The sequence below is a fragment of the Choristoneura fumiferana genome, chromosome 24, assembly GCF_025370935.1.
Source record: "Choristoneura fumiferana chromosome 24, NRCan_CFum_1, whole genome shotgun sequence".
Lineage (NCBI taxonomy): Eukaryota > Metazoa > Arthropoda > Insecta > Lepidoptera > Tortricidae > Choristoneura > Choristoneura fumiferana.
The window spans coordinates 2,819,062-2,836,794 of record NC_133495.1 but is presented as its reverse complement, the minus strand read 5'-3'; the positions used below and the strand labels follow the sequence as shown (position 1 = coordinate 2,836,794).

Here is a 17,733-nt window from a genome sequence, read left to right as displayed (position 1 = left end):
AGATTTTTCCGACAAATACGATGGCAAAACATTATGAAATTTAGTATGATATCTTTAAGCCTTTGACTTTAAACAGATGACTAAGACAAGTTATTCTATATTTAAGAAAAGGGTTGCTGTTGGGACTATTTTAATTCATAAAAACCGTATATTGTTTTGTCATAGAATAAGTAATAGTACAAGAAGTGGTTTCGTTATATTTAATATTTAAATTAAGTAGTGTATACTATTTAAGTTTTTTTTTACATGAAACTGACTCCTATCTCACCTGATGTTAAGTGCAAAGTACTATTTTATTCTGGTTCATAGTAATTTAAGATAATTTTAGTCAAATTTCAATAAATGTATCGAGTGATCAATATTTATGGAACATAACGTCGACTATTTCAACAAAAAAATAGTTAATTTAATTATAAAACAAACTCAACAGTTCTCGTTTCCTTTTAAGCTATTAAATTTAAAACATAATAAGTTGATATACACTTACAATTGATTTAAACATTTTCAAAATTATATTTATCAAACTTGTACGCAAATCAGATTTTTAAATAAATTTTCGTTTTCGGTTTTTGAACTGAATTTATTCAAAAATCTGAATTAGCTGTCTATTTATATTAGGTATAATGCTTAACTCTTCGATTCATGGAAACTATTGACAAAATCGAAAAGCAAGTCAGAGTAAAAAAAAAATATAAATATGAACACGAAAATAAATAACGTCAGAGTGAGGCACATTACTTAAACTTACACATTTATTAATAATATAAAATACAAAAAAACATGGCATATCGTGGTGCTGTCATAAGAGAAATTTATGCACATTTTTTGCTAAAATTTTATATCCATCACATGCAGTAGCAAACGCCATTCAAAATCATCATTTTTTTAGAAAAAATACATTGATTTATGATGCCTTAATTTCTTATCGTATTTTCAAAAATATTTACAACAGCCTAATTCTAATTCTCAAGGTTTTAATTCCAATTCATTCATTAAAAAAATCAAATTTGACTAATTATTTATAATCTGTCCTATGTCTATGTCAAGAAACTAAAAACTTTTTTTTTTTTCTATTTTCGTCCATCGCTAAGGTATTAAAATAAGACTTATGCGCACCATCTGAGATCTGTCACTCACTTAACTTTTTTTAGTTTTTTTTTCACAGTTTTTATCACATTTTTTTTTCAATACTGTTTCCTTTTAGGTGCTTTATGCTGGGGATATGTGGTCGCTTCGCGAAGCATTTTTGCGTGTGGCAACATTTCAGCGGTACTGTCTAGGTGTTGCCACTTTAGTGGAGGATTGTGTGGAGACTGGCAACCGAAACAGTTCAGGATGTGTACTTGCCTTTGCTTGGGGAAACCTGTGGAACAAACAATTTACTGATTTAGAAATTGGTGACTTTCATTGGTGATCTTATCTATTAAGAAACATTTCTAACAGATATTTCATCATCATCATCATCAGTAACAGTCGACTTCTCCATACGTTCGCACTTAACCTCGTCGTGAGATCGTTTCAGAAGCAAGTGATACATTGAGTGTTGTGTGTTTGGATCGAGTGTGAAATGAGAACGTATCCAATGGCAGTGAAAGCACTGGAGCAGCATGACAAATCGCCATTCTCTGCGAATGGTTCGCAGGGTACCTAACGGGTCACAGAGCGAATGATTCCCACTGTGAGTGTGGACATACTATTAAACTTTGAAGTTGGTAGTGAACTTACGAGATTGTGTCACGCGATCGAGTTGACCACGAAGCCGGGGCGACTGCCCTCCGGCTGGTACAGCGTTATAGACGCTATGTAGTTGTTTGACATCACCTGAAACACACCAAAACGTTGGTTATCACTTTTAACCCCCGCAAAACATAGTATATTTATACATATGTAGAATTAAGAATATTGGTCATCGACATACGGGGTTTAATTAGGATTGGCATTATAGCACATACGAAACGCCAGTGTTGCCATGTGTGGCGCGCTTGACAGAGCCTGAGGTCTGGACGCGGGAAAACCGATCATCAATTGTCAGTTTGTAAAAGACGTCTGGCCCCGAGTCGACAGTCCTAGAAGATTTCAGTGAATGAATGCCATATTGTTTTGGTTTTATATTGTTGACCACAATTAGTGCACTTTTGTTAGTTCTCCGAAATAGTGTCATTGACTGCCCGACTCTCTAAATCTTATCTTACGACACATATATATCCCACTGCTGGATACAGGCTTCCTCTCAAAATGAGAAGGTTTTGTGCCTTAGTTCCCACGCGGGCCCAGTACAGGTTGGGCACTTCACGCACACACGTTATAGGAGATTTCTCTATTGTGGCATCCCCCACGCTACACTGCGTTTCTGCGTGGACGAAGATTGCCAATGTAACTTATATTTGTGGTCCACCTGTAAGACGATTAGTAACATTCCCATCCTCATCTTAAATATGATGTCCTGGTACCCGGAGCAGAAGGTAGACCGGAAGGGGTTTGTGGTGTTGGTAGAAAACGTAAGACATTAGTAACACACCCATCATCCTCACCTCAAATATGATGTCCTGGTACCCGGAGCAGAAGGTAGACCTGAAGGGGTCTGTGGTGTTGGTAGAAAACGTAATAGAAATAGTCCCTTAAATCCTCACCTCAAATATGATATCCTGATACCCGGAGCCGAAGGTAGGCCGGAAAGGGGTTGTGTGTGGTGTTGGTAGAAAACATAAGTAACACACCCATCATCCTCACCTCAAATATGATGTCCTGGTACCCAGAGCAGAAGGTAGACCGGAAGGGGTTTGTGGTGTTGGTAGAAAACGTAAGACATTAGTAACACACCCATCATCCTCACCTCAAATATGATGTCCTGGTACCCGGAGCAGAAAGTAGACCTGAAGGTGTTTGTGGTGTTGGTAGAAAACTCACAGACGGGTCATTATTCGAGCATTTGTGTCTCTTATCATTTCCGTGCACACTTTTCTGCTAAAATGGCAGAAGATTTGGACACAGTTTCCAATTATCTGGTAAAATTACAGGAACTCGAAAGCGACATCCAATCTACAGTCAATTCGTAAAAAGTGTGAACACGAAAGTGAAGCGGTTGAAGCTTGTATACCCAGACACGTAAAACGGTTAGTAACATTCTCATCCTCCCCTCAAATATGATGTCCTGGTACCTTTAGCAGAAAATAGATCCGAATGGATTGGTGGAGCTGGTAGAAAACTCACACACGCATGAGACGATTACTAACATTCCCTTAATCCTCACCTCAAATATGATGTCCTGGTACCCGTAGCAGAAGGTAGACCCGAAGGGGTTGGTGGTGTTGGTGGAAGACGCGCGATTCAGCACGACGGGCCGCTCGCACACTCGCAGGGCTCGCGACACGCTCTCCCATTTGCTGTAAGCTGTTATGGGCACCGCGCCCACACTGTCCACTAGGGAGTTTGGTTCACATCTGGCATAAAAGGAGTTATATTTAACTAGTGTTTACCCGTGGCTTCGCACACGTAAATCCTTAGATCCAGCAGCTGAATTGAAATTTTGGGATTTTTGAAAAATTCCCGTGGGAATTCCCGAAAATTAAATCGTGGTTGCCATTGACGTTCATGACTCTAAGCCCAGCGGTTGTTATTTCGAGATTTTATCCCTATCCCGTGGGAATCTCGGGATAAAAAGTATCCTATGTTTTAATCCAGGTTATAAACTAACTTTTTGCCAAATTTCATCCAAATCCGTCCAGCTGTTTCAGCGTGAAGAAGTAACAGACATACTCACTCACTCACTCACTCACAAACTTTCACATTTATAATATTAGTAGGATTAATAGGGTAGTATCCTCATCGGCGGCTTCGCTCGCGTAAACCATCAGTGGTTTGGATAAAATGTCAACCCTGGTTGAGTTGAAGTTTCTGCCTCTAAACGCAAATTGTTTTGTTAATTTAAGTGCATGTACCGGATACTTATTGTAATGCTGTCGTTATCGTATGGCAGCGCACTTACCGTAGTTCTAAGGGGTGTAGTTATTGTACGACCTGGACAATGCTCGACCGATTTTGTACGACCTGATAATTCAATCACATGTCACTTGGAACACGGGTCGAGCTTTATCACCCTGTACCGATAATGTTCAAGGTGCTATTGGACAGCCTGATTTTGTACGACCTAATAATCGGAGCACACTTTTGACAGAAAGCATTCGCACGATTGATCATGTTTTTCGTGTACACCGAATATTAATAAATTTAGTAGAAAATAAATTAATTTGGTCCTGGCGCTTCGCCGGCCGCTGCCGCGGCACGCGAACGGTCACAATTGGACCTAACACAACCTAACACAAATCTATGGTCATTCGATTCGATTGGATTCCGATTATAACGACGTACAATAACAGGTCGAGCATTAACAGGCCGAGCAAAAATTTGGACACCCTAATAATGCACGACCTAATATTGTACGACTTGATAATTATAATCCAAAATGAGTTCGTATTATCAGGTCGTACAGTGATGGCTGAGCAGTATAGGGTCGAGCATTACTGGTCCCCGTTCTAAGTAGACTAGATAAGTTAGTTTTAGTTTGGTTGGAGACTGAAAACCAGCGACCTCGCTGAGTCTCATTTACATTTTGCCTCACTTAATAATGTTATCTGTCTGTGTATTGTAATTTATAGTTTGTGATGGTGAATGAAAATCTCTATTATTATTATTATTCAAGTATCATGCTGCGTTTCCACTAGAGATTTTTTTTTATTCGACTGGATGGCAAACGAGCAATTGGGTCTCCTGATGGTAAGAGATCACCACCGCCCATAAACATCTACAACACCAGGGGTATTGGAGATGCGTTGCCAACCTAGAGGCCTAAGATGGGATACCTCAAGTGCCAGTAATTTCACCGGCTGTCTTACTCTCCACACCGAAACGCAAGAGTGCAAGCACTGCTGCTTCACGGCAGGATTAGCGAGCACGATGGTGGTAGCAATCCGGGCGGATCTTGAACAAGGTCCACCTGCAGAGATATGCTAGGATGCATTGCGAGGAATTTGTTTCTCATGAATCAATACAGGGTGACTGGTAATTCAACCTATTCCTTGAAAGGGGTCATCCTAGAGCTTGTTTGCAATGTTTTAGTCCAGTCAACCAGGGGTCCAAATTCAGTCATTTTCGCGAGTTAATCGCGTTTCAAATTTTTTTTAAAAAACACTGCCTTCTTACCTAAAAGTGGCAATTTTAAAAACAGTAGGTACATCCACTATGACATGACAACCAATTTTTTTTTGTTTCTACTTGTGAGATCCTATAATTGACTTTTTTAGTCATCATCATCATCATCATCATCATCCAGTCTATATACGTCCCACTGCTGGGCACAGGCCTCCTCTCAGAACAAGAGGGCTTGGGCCATAGTTCCCACGCGGAACTAGTGCGGATTGGAAACTACACACGCGCCATTGAATTGCTCCGCCGGTTTGTGCAATTTCCTCACGATGTTTCCTTCACCGCAAAGCTCGTGTAAATTTCAAATGTAATTCCGCATATGAATATAAAAAAACTCAGCAGGTGCGAGCCGGGGTTTGAACCCACGACCCTCGGCTTGAGAGGCGATAGGTCAAACCACTAGGCCACCACGACTTTCTATAATTTATAGCTACATAGTTGGTTCTCCGAAAAGAAATAAATAAATAAATAACTAACAAGGAAGGGTACCCAACTATCCGACTCCGATTTGATTTATTTTGCTATATGTTATAGAGTAGTCTAAAATAACGGACACGTATTTTTTTTTAGCTGCTCAAACTCAACCTGTTTGGAGAAAATGTCCTTCAAAGTACTGAAAATTGACCAAACCTAATTTCTGTTGAGAGATTTGTTCAAGAAAATTGATAATTAATTATCGTTTCGGTTTCGTTATATGTTGGAGAACATTTTTTTTTTGAGATACCGCCTTTTGGCTTAGGAGAGCAGTTTTAGGACAAGTAAGGCAATGTAAGGTAGGCTACGGTACGAATAAGGTACTGACTTGTCGGGCTGCACAGCTAGCTCGAACTCGCAGCGATGGTACATGTTGAAGTTGTAGTGTCCGGGGTAGTTGGTGTGCAAGACGAACTTCTTCACCTGGTGCGTGCTCGCGTCGAACAACACGTCCTGGGGAGACACACAGAGGGTACTTCAAACTGGGGTAGTTCGGCAGTGCGCCAGCCACAGTTCAACATAGTAATAGGACATTGTGTCTTAAGGGCGGTAAATAAGGAATTACGAACGAGAATCTATTAGAAGCCCGAAGTCGAAGACTGAGGGCTTTAATGAGTCGATGTTCGTAATTCTAGTACCGACCGTGCGACATACAATGTTTTTCATCACATTTGCGAGTAAAATTGTATATTTGTAAAAGAAAAACTAATATTTTTTCAAAAATTTCCGATACCGTTTTTTTTTTTAATTTATTTCTCATAGCCAGCCAGCGCTGTCTGTTACTGGATACTACTGTGCTTAACATGTCCATGATTAGTGCCGTCACCCTAGAAAAGTAGGAACTCACCAATCCCAAGGTGAAGTAATTAAAGAAATAATCAGTGGGTGGGGGCGCGTGCCTGGGGCGGCGCGCGGGCGGGCGGTGTATGCGCATCTTGTCGTCGTGTTTGTAGTAGAGGCGCGCGGGGGCGCCCAGCGCGCGCGCCACCGCCTGGCACGAGTCGCCGAACCGGACCACGCGGCACAGCGCCAGCTGCACCGGCTCCAGGGCGCGGGAGGTGCCTGGATACAGTACACATTATTGGATCGTATAAGGGTCCTTAAAACACGAGTGTGGGTTTATGAAACGAGGCGTAGCCGAGTTTCAATAGGGTCACATGAGTGTTAAGGCCTAATTACGTACAGTTGCATACAATATTTTATCTACATCCATATATTAAATCCTCTATCATGTGTTCAATCAAGAACCATTGAGAATGACCTGCATTAACGAGAACTAGCTAGGTAGGTACGCAGGTCGCAGCGCCCCAACCCCCCCCCCCCCCCGTGCTGTAATGATGTATGAAATCTCATTACGATACAGATTTCTGTACCGTAATGACCATTACGATACAGCCATGTTCATAATAGAATCTAATGTCGTAATGCTGGTCATTACCTATGTTTTTGAACGCATAATTAAGGATTTACTATATGGGTGTAGATAAAATACGATTTCAAAACATATAAATAATAGTACATTTTGCAGGTGGTAGGACCTTGTGCAAGGCCCGCCCGGATTGCTACCACCATCGTGCTCGCTATCTTGCACTGTTGTGTTTCGGAATTTGGAAATATATATATATATATATTATTTGAAATTTGCATATTTGTTAAAGAAAATAAAGATCATTTTCCCAAAAAAAGTGATTCAAAGACAAATATACGATCTCAATATAAGTATGACATGCACTGTCGACCCTCTAGCTAATACTCAAAAGAGCACTTATGTAAATGGAATAAAAGTTTATAATCACTTACCTGAATATTTAAAATCATTAGATGGTGCACATTCAAAATAACTTAAACATTTTTAGTGTGCGAGTGCTTTTATGATCTAAATGAATACTTTTTGAAAATATTAGAATTCATGTAAAAATAATAATAATAATTATAATTATATTTAAGTAATAAATTGTACGTCCGAAATGGGCAAACTGTTGAAACTTCTCATGCATAATGTTAACATAATTTGTAACGTTTTGAACAATAAACGTTTCTTATTCTTATTCTTATTCTTATTCGGCGTGGAGAGTAAGACAGCCGGTGAAATTACTGGCACTTGAGGTATCCCATCTTAGGTCTCTAGGGTGGCAACGCATCTGCAATACCCCTGGTGTTGCAGGTGTCTATGGGCGGTGGATGATCTCTTACCATCAGGAGACCCACTTGCTCGTTTGCCATCATGTCGAATAAAAAAATAAAAACAACTGCTGCAGAGTGTATGAAGTACTATTGATGGACGAGTTTGGGGTAGACGAGGATAAACAAGTCAGCGATCCCTGTTCTGGCCGAGGATTGTAAAGTGCTTTTCTGCAACAATGTGAGGTAATATTCTAGCCAGCCGGCCGCAGCACGTCGCAGCTCACTGCTGCTGCTGCTGCTCGCCTGGTCCAATGATGCTGATGATGATACCTTCAGTGAACATGTGCAGACGCAGGCCGCGCGTGCCGGCTGACCGCAGCACGTCGCAGCGCCGCAGGTGCAGCTGCTGTCTGTAGCACGCCAGCGGGAGCGGCGGCAGCGGGGCGCAGCTCACTGCGCCCACGCTGCTGCTCGCCTGTTCCAAAATAATGGATTAGTTCCCGATTCGCCGGATTTTTGCTTCGTCGGATTCTTGTTCGCCGAATTTTTGTTTCGCCGATTTGTGTTGTCGGAATTTTTCAGCTAAACAAACTTTGGAAAAATCGTAATTGTTCTACTCATGACCTAATAATATTATAATGCGAAAGTTTGTAAGTCTGTTTGTTTGTTTGTTACTTCATCACGTCTAAACCGCTGACCCGATTTAGATGAAATTCGGTGTACAGATAGTTTACATCCCGGGGGTTTACAAAAGCAAATTTATAAAATGATCTCTTTCAGTCAATCAACGTTGTCGTTATGACCCACAAATAAATAATTACGATTTCACAGTTATAATATAAGTGTAGTGTAACAAAGAGGGGGGGATGTCCAACATATTTATTTTGTTAGCAAATTTTAAGCAGAGTGTAAAACTCTAGCATTAAACCCATTTTCCCCTCAACGAGTACATTCAAGCTCGCCGCACCGGCTTGGGTGGCTATGAAAAAAAAATGGGTAAAATGGCTCGTTTTATGCACTTGTTGTACAGTCAACGTCATAAATAAATGATCACTTTTGTACCTTGTCATTTAAACATTTACTGAAAGCGACAAGGCCGACAAGGTACAAAAGTAAGCACTTATTTATGACGATGACTGTACAATCTACTATTGATGTGATCAGTTTACCTGGTGCTGAGATCCGTAGTATATGGTGGTGCGGGCGACGACGGGTGAACCGCCGTTGGGGAATTGTAGAGAACCCAATCCGTGAGCATAACCTGGCTGCAAATACACATAAAACATCTTAAGCGCATGAAATCCATCGAGACGCTGGCATCCGTGCAGTCATATCTACTATGATATAGCAAGGAAGTTCCGGGATCAAAAGTCACTTCCACGAGTGGCCTAATGTCATCTTGAAACAGATGACCCGTAATTCTGAATCTGACAGACGTTCAAAAAGCGAGTGTACCATTTCTTGTAAGGCTGGCAACGCATCTGCAGTCCTGATGGTACTGCGGATGTCTATGGGCGACGGTAATTACTTTGTAGCCAAACTGCGGTTCTGGCTCAAGGAAAAATGATTTTATTCTATGTCTGAATTTTTGGAAATGTGGTAATAATTGTGACTAGTGGTATAATATAGGTGATATATAATTAATTCATCATCATCCCAGCCTTATATACGTCCCACTGCTGGGCACAGGCCTCCTCTCAGAACAAGAGGGCTTGGGCCATACAATAATACGCGCATAATATAAACAATAATCAATTAATATTATGGGCGTATAATATTAATTGATTATTTTGTAATTTTTTTTTGTAACTACCTATACTATTTTGACAGTATTCTATATAATTTAATGATAATGATGATGAAATGTGAATTATTATTACTATGATTATTATTATGATTATGAGTAAGTATTATTGTTATTATTTATTAGATCCTATTATACATTTTGCATGCCAATGTATGGGGAATTGTGTTGATCTAAACTCATTTTTTGTAACATAATTTGTACCATAATTCGAGCAAATAAAACTTTGAACTTTAACATCAGGTGAACCGTCTGCTCGTTTGTCTGTTATTACATTAAAAAAGTAACACTTCTCTTTTAAAATATAGTGTGCCTCTGATGATGGGGCTCTAAATGCACGGTTCGATAGTAAAGGGTAAATTCTCGCGACCTGACCCCGAATTTACAGTTAATCTCGAATAGATGGCGTTGTGCGTTATACGTAGTGGAATGAGTATCTTTTGCTCCACTTGTATAGATGACGATGGCAACAGTTAACCCTCACCTCGAATTTACTATCGACCGGGAAGTAGAAAGAGAGCCCGCGAAAGTTCAGCGCGAACAGATGGCGCTGCGAGTCGTAGAGGCCGGGATGCGTGGCACCGAAGCAGTGCTCCACTTGCTCGATAGATGGCGCCACCTCCGGAGAGTTGAAGCACATGCCGCTGTAGATAATTAAGTTAAACATCTTAAATATTCGGTCGGTTAAGGAAGAAAACAATGGGGATGAACAAAGAAGACTGAACCAAACAGCCCGCTGAGCCTCAGGGCCGGATTAAGGGGAGGGCAACCGGGGCTACAGCCCCGGGGCCTCCACAAACGAGGGGCCCCTGCAATAGTCTTTGGATATTTTTTCAAATTCTGACGAGTAAATACTAGTAAACAAACAACTATTCACCTATATTTTTTCACTTTTATCAGGCAATCAGTAAAAATATACTGCGGCAAAAATTTGACCCCCAAATGTATGCAAATACTCCTACCAAGGCCTCCAGACCTCTAAATCCGGCCCTGCTGAGCCTTACGGAAGAATGCATGCTTCTCTCCCGGCTTTTTCGCAAATGGCTGAAGTAAGACTCTGTGGGTAGATAACAAACCTCTCCAACCCTATCTTCCCCATAATAAGGTCCAGGGAGCAGGGTACATGCAGCCGAGTTTTTTAGTCGGTGAGAGTCCGGCACTGTCTATAGTCTATACCCTCCCTTCCCAGTCGAGTCGTCCATAATGGATTTTTCCATTAGAGAAGGGGAGTGGCGTAGCGTGGGTAACAGCCGCCCGGGGCGGAAAATTTTCCTGCCCCCTTGTTTAGGTTTGACAAAACTATAGTATACAAGATGTCATATTTGTATCTGTACCAAGGGATTTCTCGACTTTGTAACAAGTAACCAACGTTATGGAAAATTTCGTGCTCATTCTAATCAGTCCGAGTCATAGGTGCGACAAAATTGTGAAATATGTATATTATTATCTAGATATTATTCAGTATTACCACAGGTATTACTTATTATAAAATTTTGCCGCCCCCCAAAATTGCCACCCGGGGCGGACCGCCCCCCCGCCCCGACTACGCTACGCCACTGAGAAGGGATAATAAATATTCCCTAGGCACTTTTGTTCCACGAGTGTAGGTAAGTAGAAAACACTCTCAAGTACCCGAATATAGTACTTAACCAGTCTAATCTTAACATGTAATGAATGACAATGACACATGATATTACGAGATAATCCAAGAGTCATCGATATGGTCATTAGACGATTATAATGTCATTAGGTCACCAGCACCTCCGTGCTCAATAACATCTGTTACTATAAGATAGGGTCACCTCTGGAAAAATACCTACTACCTAATATGTATATAGACGTGTATGTATTGCATCATTTCATTATATATCATAAACTATCCAGAGATATTTCCGTAACATATCATATTATATAAATATATGTATAGACCCGTTCAAAAAGTAATTAATGAAATATCGAACACTTCTGCATTTGTGAACATTCGAGCGTTTGCGCCTAATGATTTTAGTAGACGCTTTTCTGTTAAAATGGCAGAAGATTCTGACACAGTGTCCAGTTATCTGGTAGACATACTTCCTGTATTCTGTACTCTAACAAATAATCGAACACGAAATCAAAATCTACAGGCAATTCGTAAAAAGTCTGGCGGTTGAAAAGCGCGAGGTGAAAGTGCGAGCAAGCAGCGGTCCAGCGTACGTTTTACGATTAGCTGGGACCGAACATTTATACTTAAAAGAAAACTTCTATCTCTGACTCAGTGACTAGCCAAATAGTTATTAAATAACCTCCAAGATCTAGAAATTAGAATTTTGTATAAGGGTCACTTTTAGATATGCAGGCAATTAAAAAGAATGAGTTCTGAAATGCTGTGTCCTAAACATATTACAATAAGTCCGTCAATTGAAAAGTGATAAAGATATAGTATAGTCGGTTAATGTTTTAACACGCCGTGTGACACTGTTAACACGGTGTGACGACACGGACTCCCACTCGACTCCCGAACTGTGGCACGCTTTACTTTGTCATTTTTGGTGTTGATTGACAAAAAAAAATGCGTGTCCTATTTTCTAATAAACCTACTGGCGGACTAAATAGTATATTTTTTTATCCAGCAAACTAACCAATTGTTGAAGTAAGCCACATGAGTAGCTGGTATGGTTTTTAAAAAATGGTGTACTTACCTATACCTAAGTTTAACTAATTTCATATTGTAGATCTCTATAATCTTTAGTCGTTGTGCAACCGGGTCGAAGATAAATCGAATGCCGTCCTGTGGCATATTTATCACTAGGTCTACGCCCAGAGGATTCTGAAAAAAAAAATTTTTTTTTCACTTTTTTTTCATAATTTTTTGATGTTCCTGTAAAAATGGTAGCGTAAACGTTCAATATCTCAAAAACGGCTAAACCGATTTTGATGAAACATGTCTAAGAACCATTGCTAGAAAACCTGATTTCAAATAAAAAAAACCCGAGCTACGGTGCCACCAGACACACACAGACACACATAGCGGTCAAACTTGAGCACCCCTCTTTTTGCGTCGGGGGTTAAAAAGCCTTCTAAGTCAACACAATGAAAAGACAGTGATTGATTCCAGTCAAATTGCCGGCGAATCAAAATCTTTAGGGTACTTTCTGTGGGCCTAGAATCTTTAAATTTGGTATGAAGGTAGCTCTTATAGCACAACCAATAAGAAAATCCTATTGGTGATTTTCCACCGGCGAGGCGAGACGAGACGAGGCGAGACGAGAATTGAAATTTGTATGCATTCTCGGGCGCCCGCCGCGAGCCGCCGCGGGCCGCCTCGGGCGCCGCCATAAAAATTTCAATTCTCCTTATAAGTCACCTTAAGGCACTAGTTCCACCGCTGACGAGTTGCGAGAAGAGTGTGGTCTCATACTTAGTAGATTGATAACCAAGGGTGGAAAGTGACCCATTTGACTCGAGATATTTCAATAGTTCGAGGGGAAATGGGTAATTTAGCCCGAGTTAGACACTCTACTTTTCATTTCGACTGTGAGGAAGTAAAATACAAAAAAGGATAATAATAATAAATTGAATTTACTTATATCCAACCTCCAACGGTACCTTTTCGACTGGCCACTTGCCACGGCCAACTATAAAAAAAAATCGAGTTGGTCACGACCAAGGAGCTTATATACAAAACTGGAGGTTGAACGCCGAACGAAGAAGTTTGACCTTTATTACTTATTTATATATATATTTCATCTCTTTCTTTCACATTTCACGAATGACTTTAATCTCTTTCTTAACTTAACTAAAGAATAATAAATATGTTCGTGACGTAATAAAGATCAAATTTCTTGTTTCAAACGGATGTTCGGCGTTCAACCTCCGTGTTGTGTATAAGCTGCCGACGTGCCTCTAGATGGCCATGCCGAAACGTGAAAAAAAAGTGTCATTGACGTGACTCAATTATATTCGTCTCCGTGGCTAATCGAAAAATTAAAAAAAAAATACTTTCCACCCTAGAGATGAAAACGCAATTTTCCACCCGGCCATCTACCCATGAAAATTAAACTTTCCGAACAGGAGAGATGAAAATTAAATTTTCATACTTAAAAACACTCTTCTCGCTGCTCGCCGGCGCCGCGGCGGTGGGGTGAAAAGCTTTTTATTTATCTGTCTATATCAATACCATCAATGACTCAGAGTGCATTTTCCTTAGGAGAGGGGCTCTGCTAACACTGGATCATCATATCAGCAGTAGGACGTCCACTGTTGGACAGGCCTTCCCCATAGACCTCCAGTTGGATGGCAGCGGCTTGTATCATTATACTCGCCACGGTTGGCAAGCGGGATGGCGAGCGCAGTATAGGATGTAAAATTAGCCAAAAAGACGCCGCTGCCCATCTTCTGGTATTAACCCTCAGCCGGTTTCTGCGGCGCCCACGGGAAGAGGGGGGGACAACATTCCTATGCCGGCGCCCCACTGTTTTTTTAACTGACCTGGTCGCTATAAAGTACTTGTACGCCTCTGATTGTGCCCACTTGACTCTGTATGATGGCCACAGACTGCGAGAAATGCATCCCTGGAAAAAATATATATACTGTTAGAGCTCGTCCTAAAGACCTTAAAGATCTACGCATTACACCGTATGATACCATGACAGTAATAGGAACGTGTCCCCGGAGTGACAAACGCATACATGGCACGCGACGGCGACGGTTGGTTACGAATAGGGCTGCCATCCGTCCGGGTTTCCCCGGATTTGTCCTAGTTTAGAGGGCGCCCGGGAAACGTCCGGGCGGGGTTTCATTTGTAGTCCGGGTTTAAAAATATTTTTATTTTTTAGACCAATGCAATTAGAATTTTTCGAAGAATTAATTTCCAGCAAGCTTTAAATCGTTTTAAGGATCTTATTTGATTGGCCTATATTTTATTGTACCTACTGACCAAGTTTAATAAAAACCTAAACCTGTTGACATGTCCGGGTTTTGGGCTCCAAAATCCGGGGTTTTCACGCGTCATGTCCTGGTAGCCAAATTTTAGAGATGGCAGCCCTAGTTACGAAACGTGTTAGTGGACATAGTCTCATAGTTTTCGATACAAAGAATATATTTTTGCCTGACTCGTTACTGTTACGGTCATGGTATGATACGGTGTAATGTGTAGAGACCTTAATTACTACAATAATAAAAACAAAATTAAAGACCAATTAAATTTGATACAGGAGTTCGTTCGTACTTAAGAGTTCGTTTACTCCACCAATTGTCGGTTCTTCGATAGATGTGAGATATGACCAGCTCACTGCCACTTCAACCTGCTTATTTTCAGAGCTTTGTCAATGAGATGATGCTGCCAAGAGTTATGGCTGAGGCGACAGTCCTTAGTTTGTTTGAATACAAATACTACAGTTGATGTATTACATTTCGCCGTGATCTTCAAAAACAGATTTAGAATTTATTACACCGTTTCAAGCGCTACCTAGCGTCTACGTTCGTCAACATTCCGCGCATGACCGATAAGCCCGTAGCAATGCCACGGCGGATCTGTGTCTATGTTAATTACCCTGATTAGATCTGTCCGGTCTGCTGATAGCGGAAGGTCGCTTTACGAAAACAGATGTCGTAATATTTATTGTTACATATGTGATACATGTTTTGTAAAACCACACGTAGTGTAACACTGACTGTTAATTTCTGCGCGTGTGACATTCACGCACGCCCATCAGCGCTTAGGGTGACATAGGGTGCTATGCAGCAATGCTGTGAGGATATGAAAGCTGGGCATACCGTTGTACCCAGAGTTTATCGACAAAGTTGCTGGTGGGCTCTGCCACAATAAAGAGATCTCTCTCCAGGCAGATGTGTGTCCACGCCGAAACACAACAGTGCAAACACTGCTGCTAAACGGCAGGATAAAACGGCAGGATAGGATTAGGGAGCAAGATGGTGGTAGCAATCCGGGCGGACGTTGCACAAGGTCCTACCACCTGTGAAGGTCCTACTAGTTACTACCTGCCTGTTTAGGCAGATCATGAAATTCCTAGGCCTATCATGAAACGCCGCCATATCGGTTCTGGCACTTCGCCGGCCGCTACCGCGACACGCTCGCCTCGCGCGCTCTGCTCGTGCGTTGTGGTCACAATTCATACTAACCACTCCTCGCTTCGCTCGTCGTACCTAAATTTTTCTTTTTTTCGGCATATGTGCCCGGTATAGAGCTAGGAATATCGACAAATGCGTTGCTCTAATCGATCTGCCATATTGTTTTTCAGGCACATCGTGATATGCCTGGCCAACTTTTAGGCATATCATGAAATGGCGCCATTTCACGATATGCCTAGGAATTTCGTGATCTGGCGAATTTTACGATCGGTCGCCGACATATTTACACAGAACTTCGAAATTTGAGTTTCGTACCGTTGCGTCCCTCACGCTAATAGTATTTATAGGGTTTACTAATGTATCGGCGAAAATTATTTAGCAATTATTAACTCCCAAACTATTTATCCCATATTTTTATTTAGGCGAAATGTTATTTCCCAACTTAACGTTCGCACTGATATCATTTCCAACTAATGATTCGATAAATAAGCCGTGGTGGCCTAGTGGTTTGACCTATCGCCTCTCAAGCAGAGGGTCGTGGGTTCAAACCCCGGCTCGCACCTCTGAGTTTTTTCCAAATTCATGTGCGGAATTACATTTGAAATTTTACCACGAGCTTTGCGGTGAAGGAAAACATCGTGAGGAAACCTGCACAAATCTGCGAAGCAATTCAATGGTGTGTGTGAAGTTCCCAATCCGCACTGGGCCCGCGTGGGAACTATGGCCCAAGCCCTCTTGTTCTGAGAGGAGGCCTGTGCCCAGCAGTGGGACGGTATATAGGCTGGGATGATGATGATGATTCGATAAATTATTATTATGCAAATTATTACCTGGAATTTTTTTAAGATGTCATTTATGTTTTCGTCAAATATATTGATTGCATACCTTAATTTAGCAACTTATTGAATGGCATCCAACCTACTTTTCTAGTGTCATTTATCCTGGCTGCTATAAAAAAAAACCTAACATCGAAGGCTAAGGCGGGAGCTACGCTCCGCTTCGTCCGCTTCGCTCCCGCCTTAGCCTTCTGAACCTAAACTATCCAAGTCGCTTCTATTCCGAACCGTCTTGCTCGCTCGCTTCGCTCGCTCGCACAAATCAAATTCAAGAATAACTTTGCAATGTAAAAAATTGCCCAAATGTTATTTGACAATTTGTTATTTGCCTAAGCCAAGCATTTGCTACATAATTATTTGCCACATAAATGTGTGATGAAGTTAAATTTTACAATGTAAAAATGTTGCGAAATAAAAAAAATGCGAAGTAAAGTTATGCCAAATATTAGTTTGCCAAATGAAACTTTGGCGAAAGGTTGGTTGCTAAGTGAAATTGGCGAAACATATTTCGCCGAAAAGGCAGTACACCATTTAATAGTATAGAGTAAAAGAGACTATATGACACTAACTTGGAAATTCTGAGTAGCCCCTCAGAGCCCGGTATAGCAATAGCCCGGATTGAAACATCCCTATTTCGCCATCACACGGTATATCGTATGCGTGGATAAGTATGAAACCCGCCACAATAGATATAGGTATGCTAATCAAGTGCGTGCAAGTGCGACTAAACGGTATAACAATTGCATTATCGCTCGAACAATGGATGAACATTAAAACAGAACAATGGCGTTGACGGGAACTCGTGTAATGTGGGTATCTAGTTTAAAAGCGCAGTTAGTCCCTTAGCGTAAGTTTTCGGTTACAAAGTACGTCTCGATCGCGTTCGCGTTAAAATCTCAATTTGTATGGAATCACGAACATCGCAAACATCCGCTAGAGGCGCTGTTCGTGTTTGCATACAAATTGGATTTTAAATGCAGTTGCAATACATTGCGGCGTTCTATTGACCACTGCGATCTCGTAAGCTTTGTGGCCTCTCGCAATGTATTGCGATTTGCACGATTTTTACTGACTCAAAAAACGGAACTCTGTTATTACTTATAAATAATGTAACTAAGCGTGTTTGGGCCTTAATGGAATCGTTGTGTTGTGGGTTGTACTTTGGCAAAAATCACTAAAAAATAGGAAATAAAGAAAACTTTTAATAAAATGTAAAAACCG

The 17,733-nt window shown here is 41.0% G+C and overlaps 1 protein-coding gene across 1 annotated transcript; it reads right to left on the bottom strand.

Annotated features, from left to right (window-relative positions):
* Window positions 1-725: 725 nt before the first annotated feature.
* On the bottom strand, window positions 726-17,162 carry LOC141441685 (PHAF1 protein CG7083-like). The gene is made up of 11 exons (XM_074106493.1): window positions 17,082-17,162; window positions 14,075-14,157; window positions 12,286-12,413; window positions 10,089-10,248; window positions 8,970-9,065; window positions 8,131-8,275; window positions 6,524-6,738; window positions 6,005-6,129; window positions 3,251-3,440; window positions 1,726-1,821; window positions 726-1,363 (listed from the first exon to the last, which is right to left on the bottom strand). Exons 1-10 carry the CDS (start codon window positions 17,137-17,139, stop codon window positions 1,735-1,737), a joined length of 1,287 nt encoding a protein of 428 aa, XP_073962594.1. The 5' UTR covers window positions 17,140-17,162; the 3' UTR covers window positions 726-1,363; window positions 1,726-1,734.
* Between the last annotated feature and the right edge of the window lie 571 nt (window positions 17,163-17,733).

Excerpts from the sequence above, each read along its gene's own strand:
- LOC141441685 (XM_074106493.1), bottom strand. The coding sequence starts at position 17,139 with ATGTTTCAATCCGGGCTATTGCTATACCGGGCTCTGAGGGGCTACTCA. Across the intron at positions 14,158-17,081 it reads GGGCTACTCAGAATTTCCAA|GGATGCATTTCTCGCAGTCT; the intron begins GTTAGTGTCATA and ends TATTTTTTCCAG. Across the intron at positions 6,739-8,130 it reads TCTGCACATGTTCACTGAAG|GCACCTCCCGCGCCCTGGAG; the intron begins GTATCATCATCA and ends TACTGTATCCAG.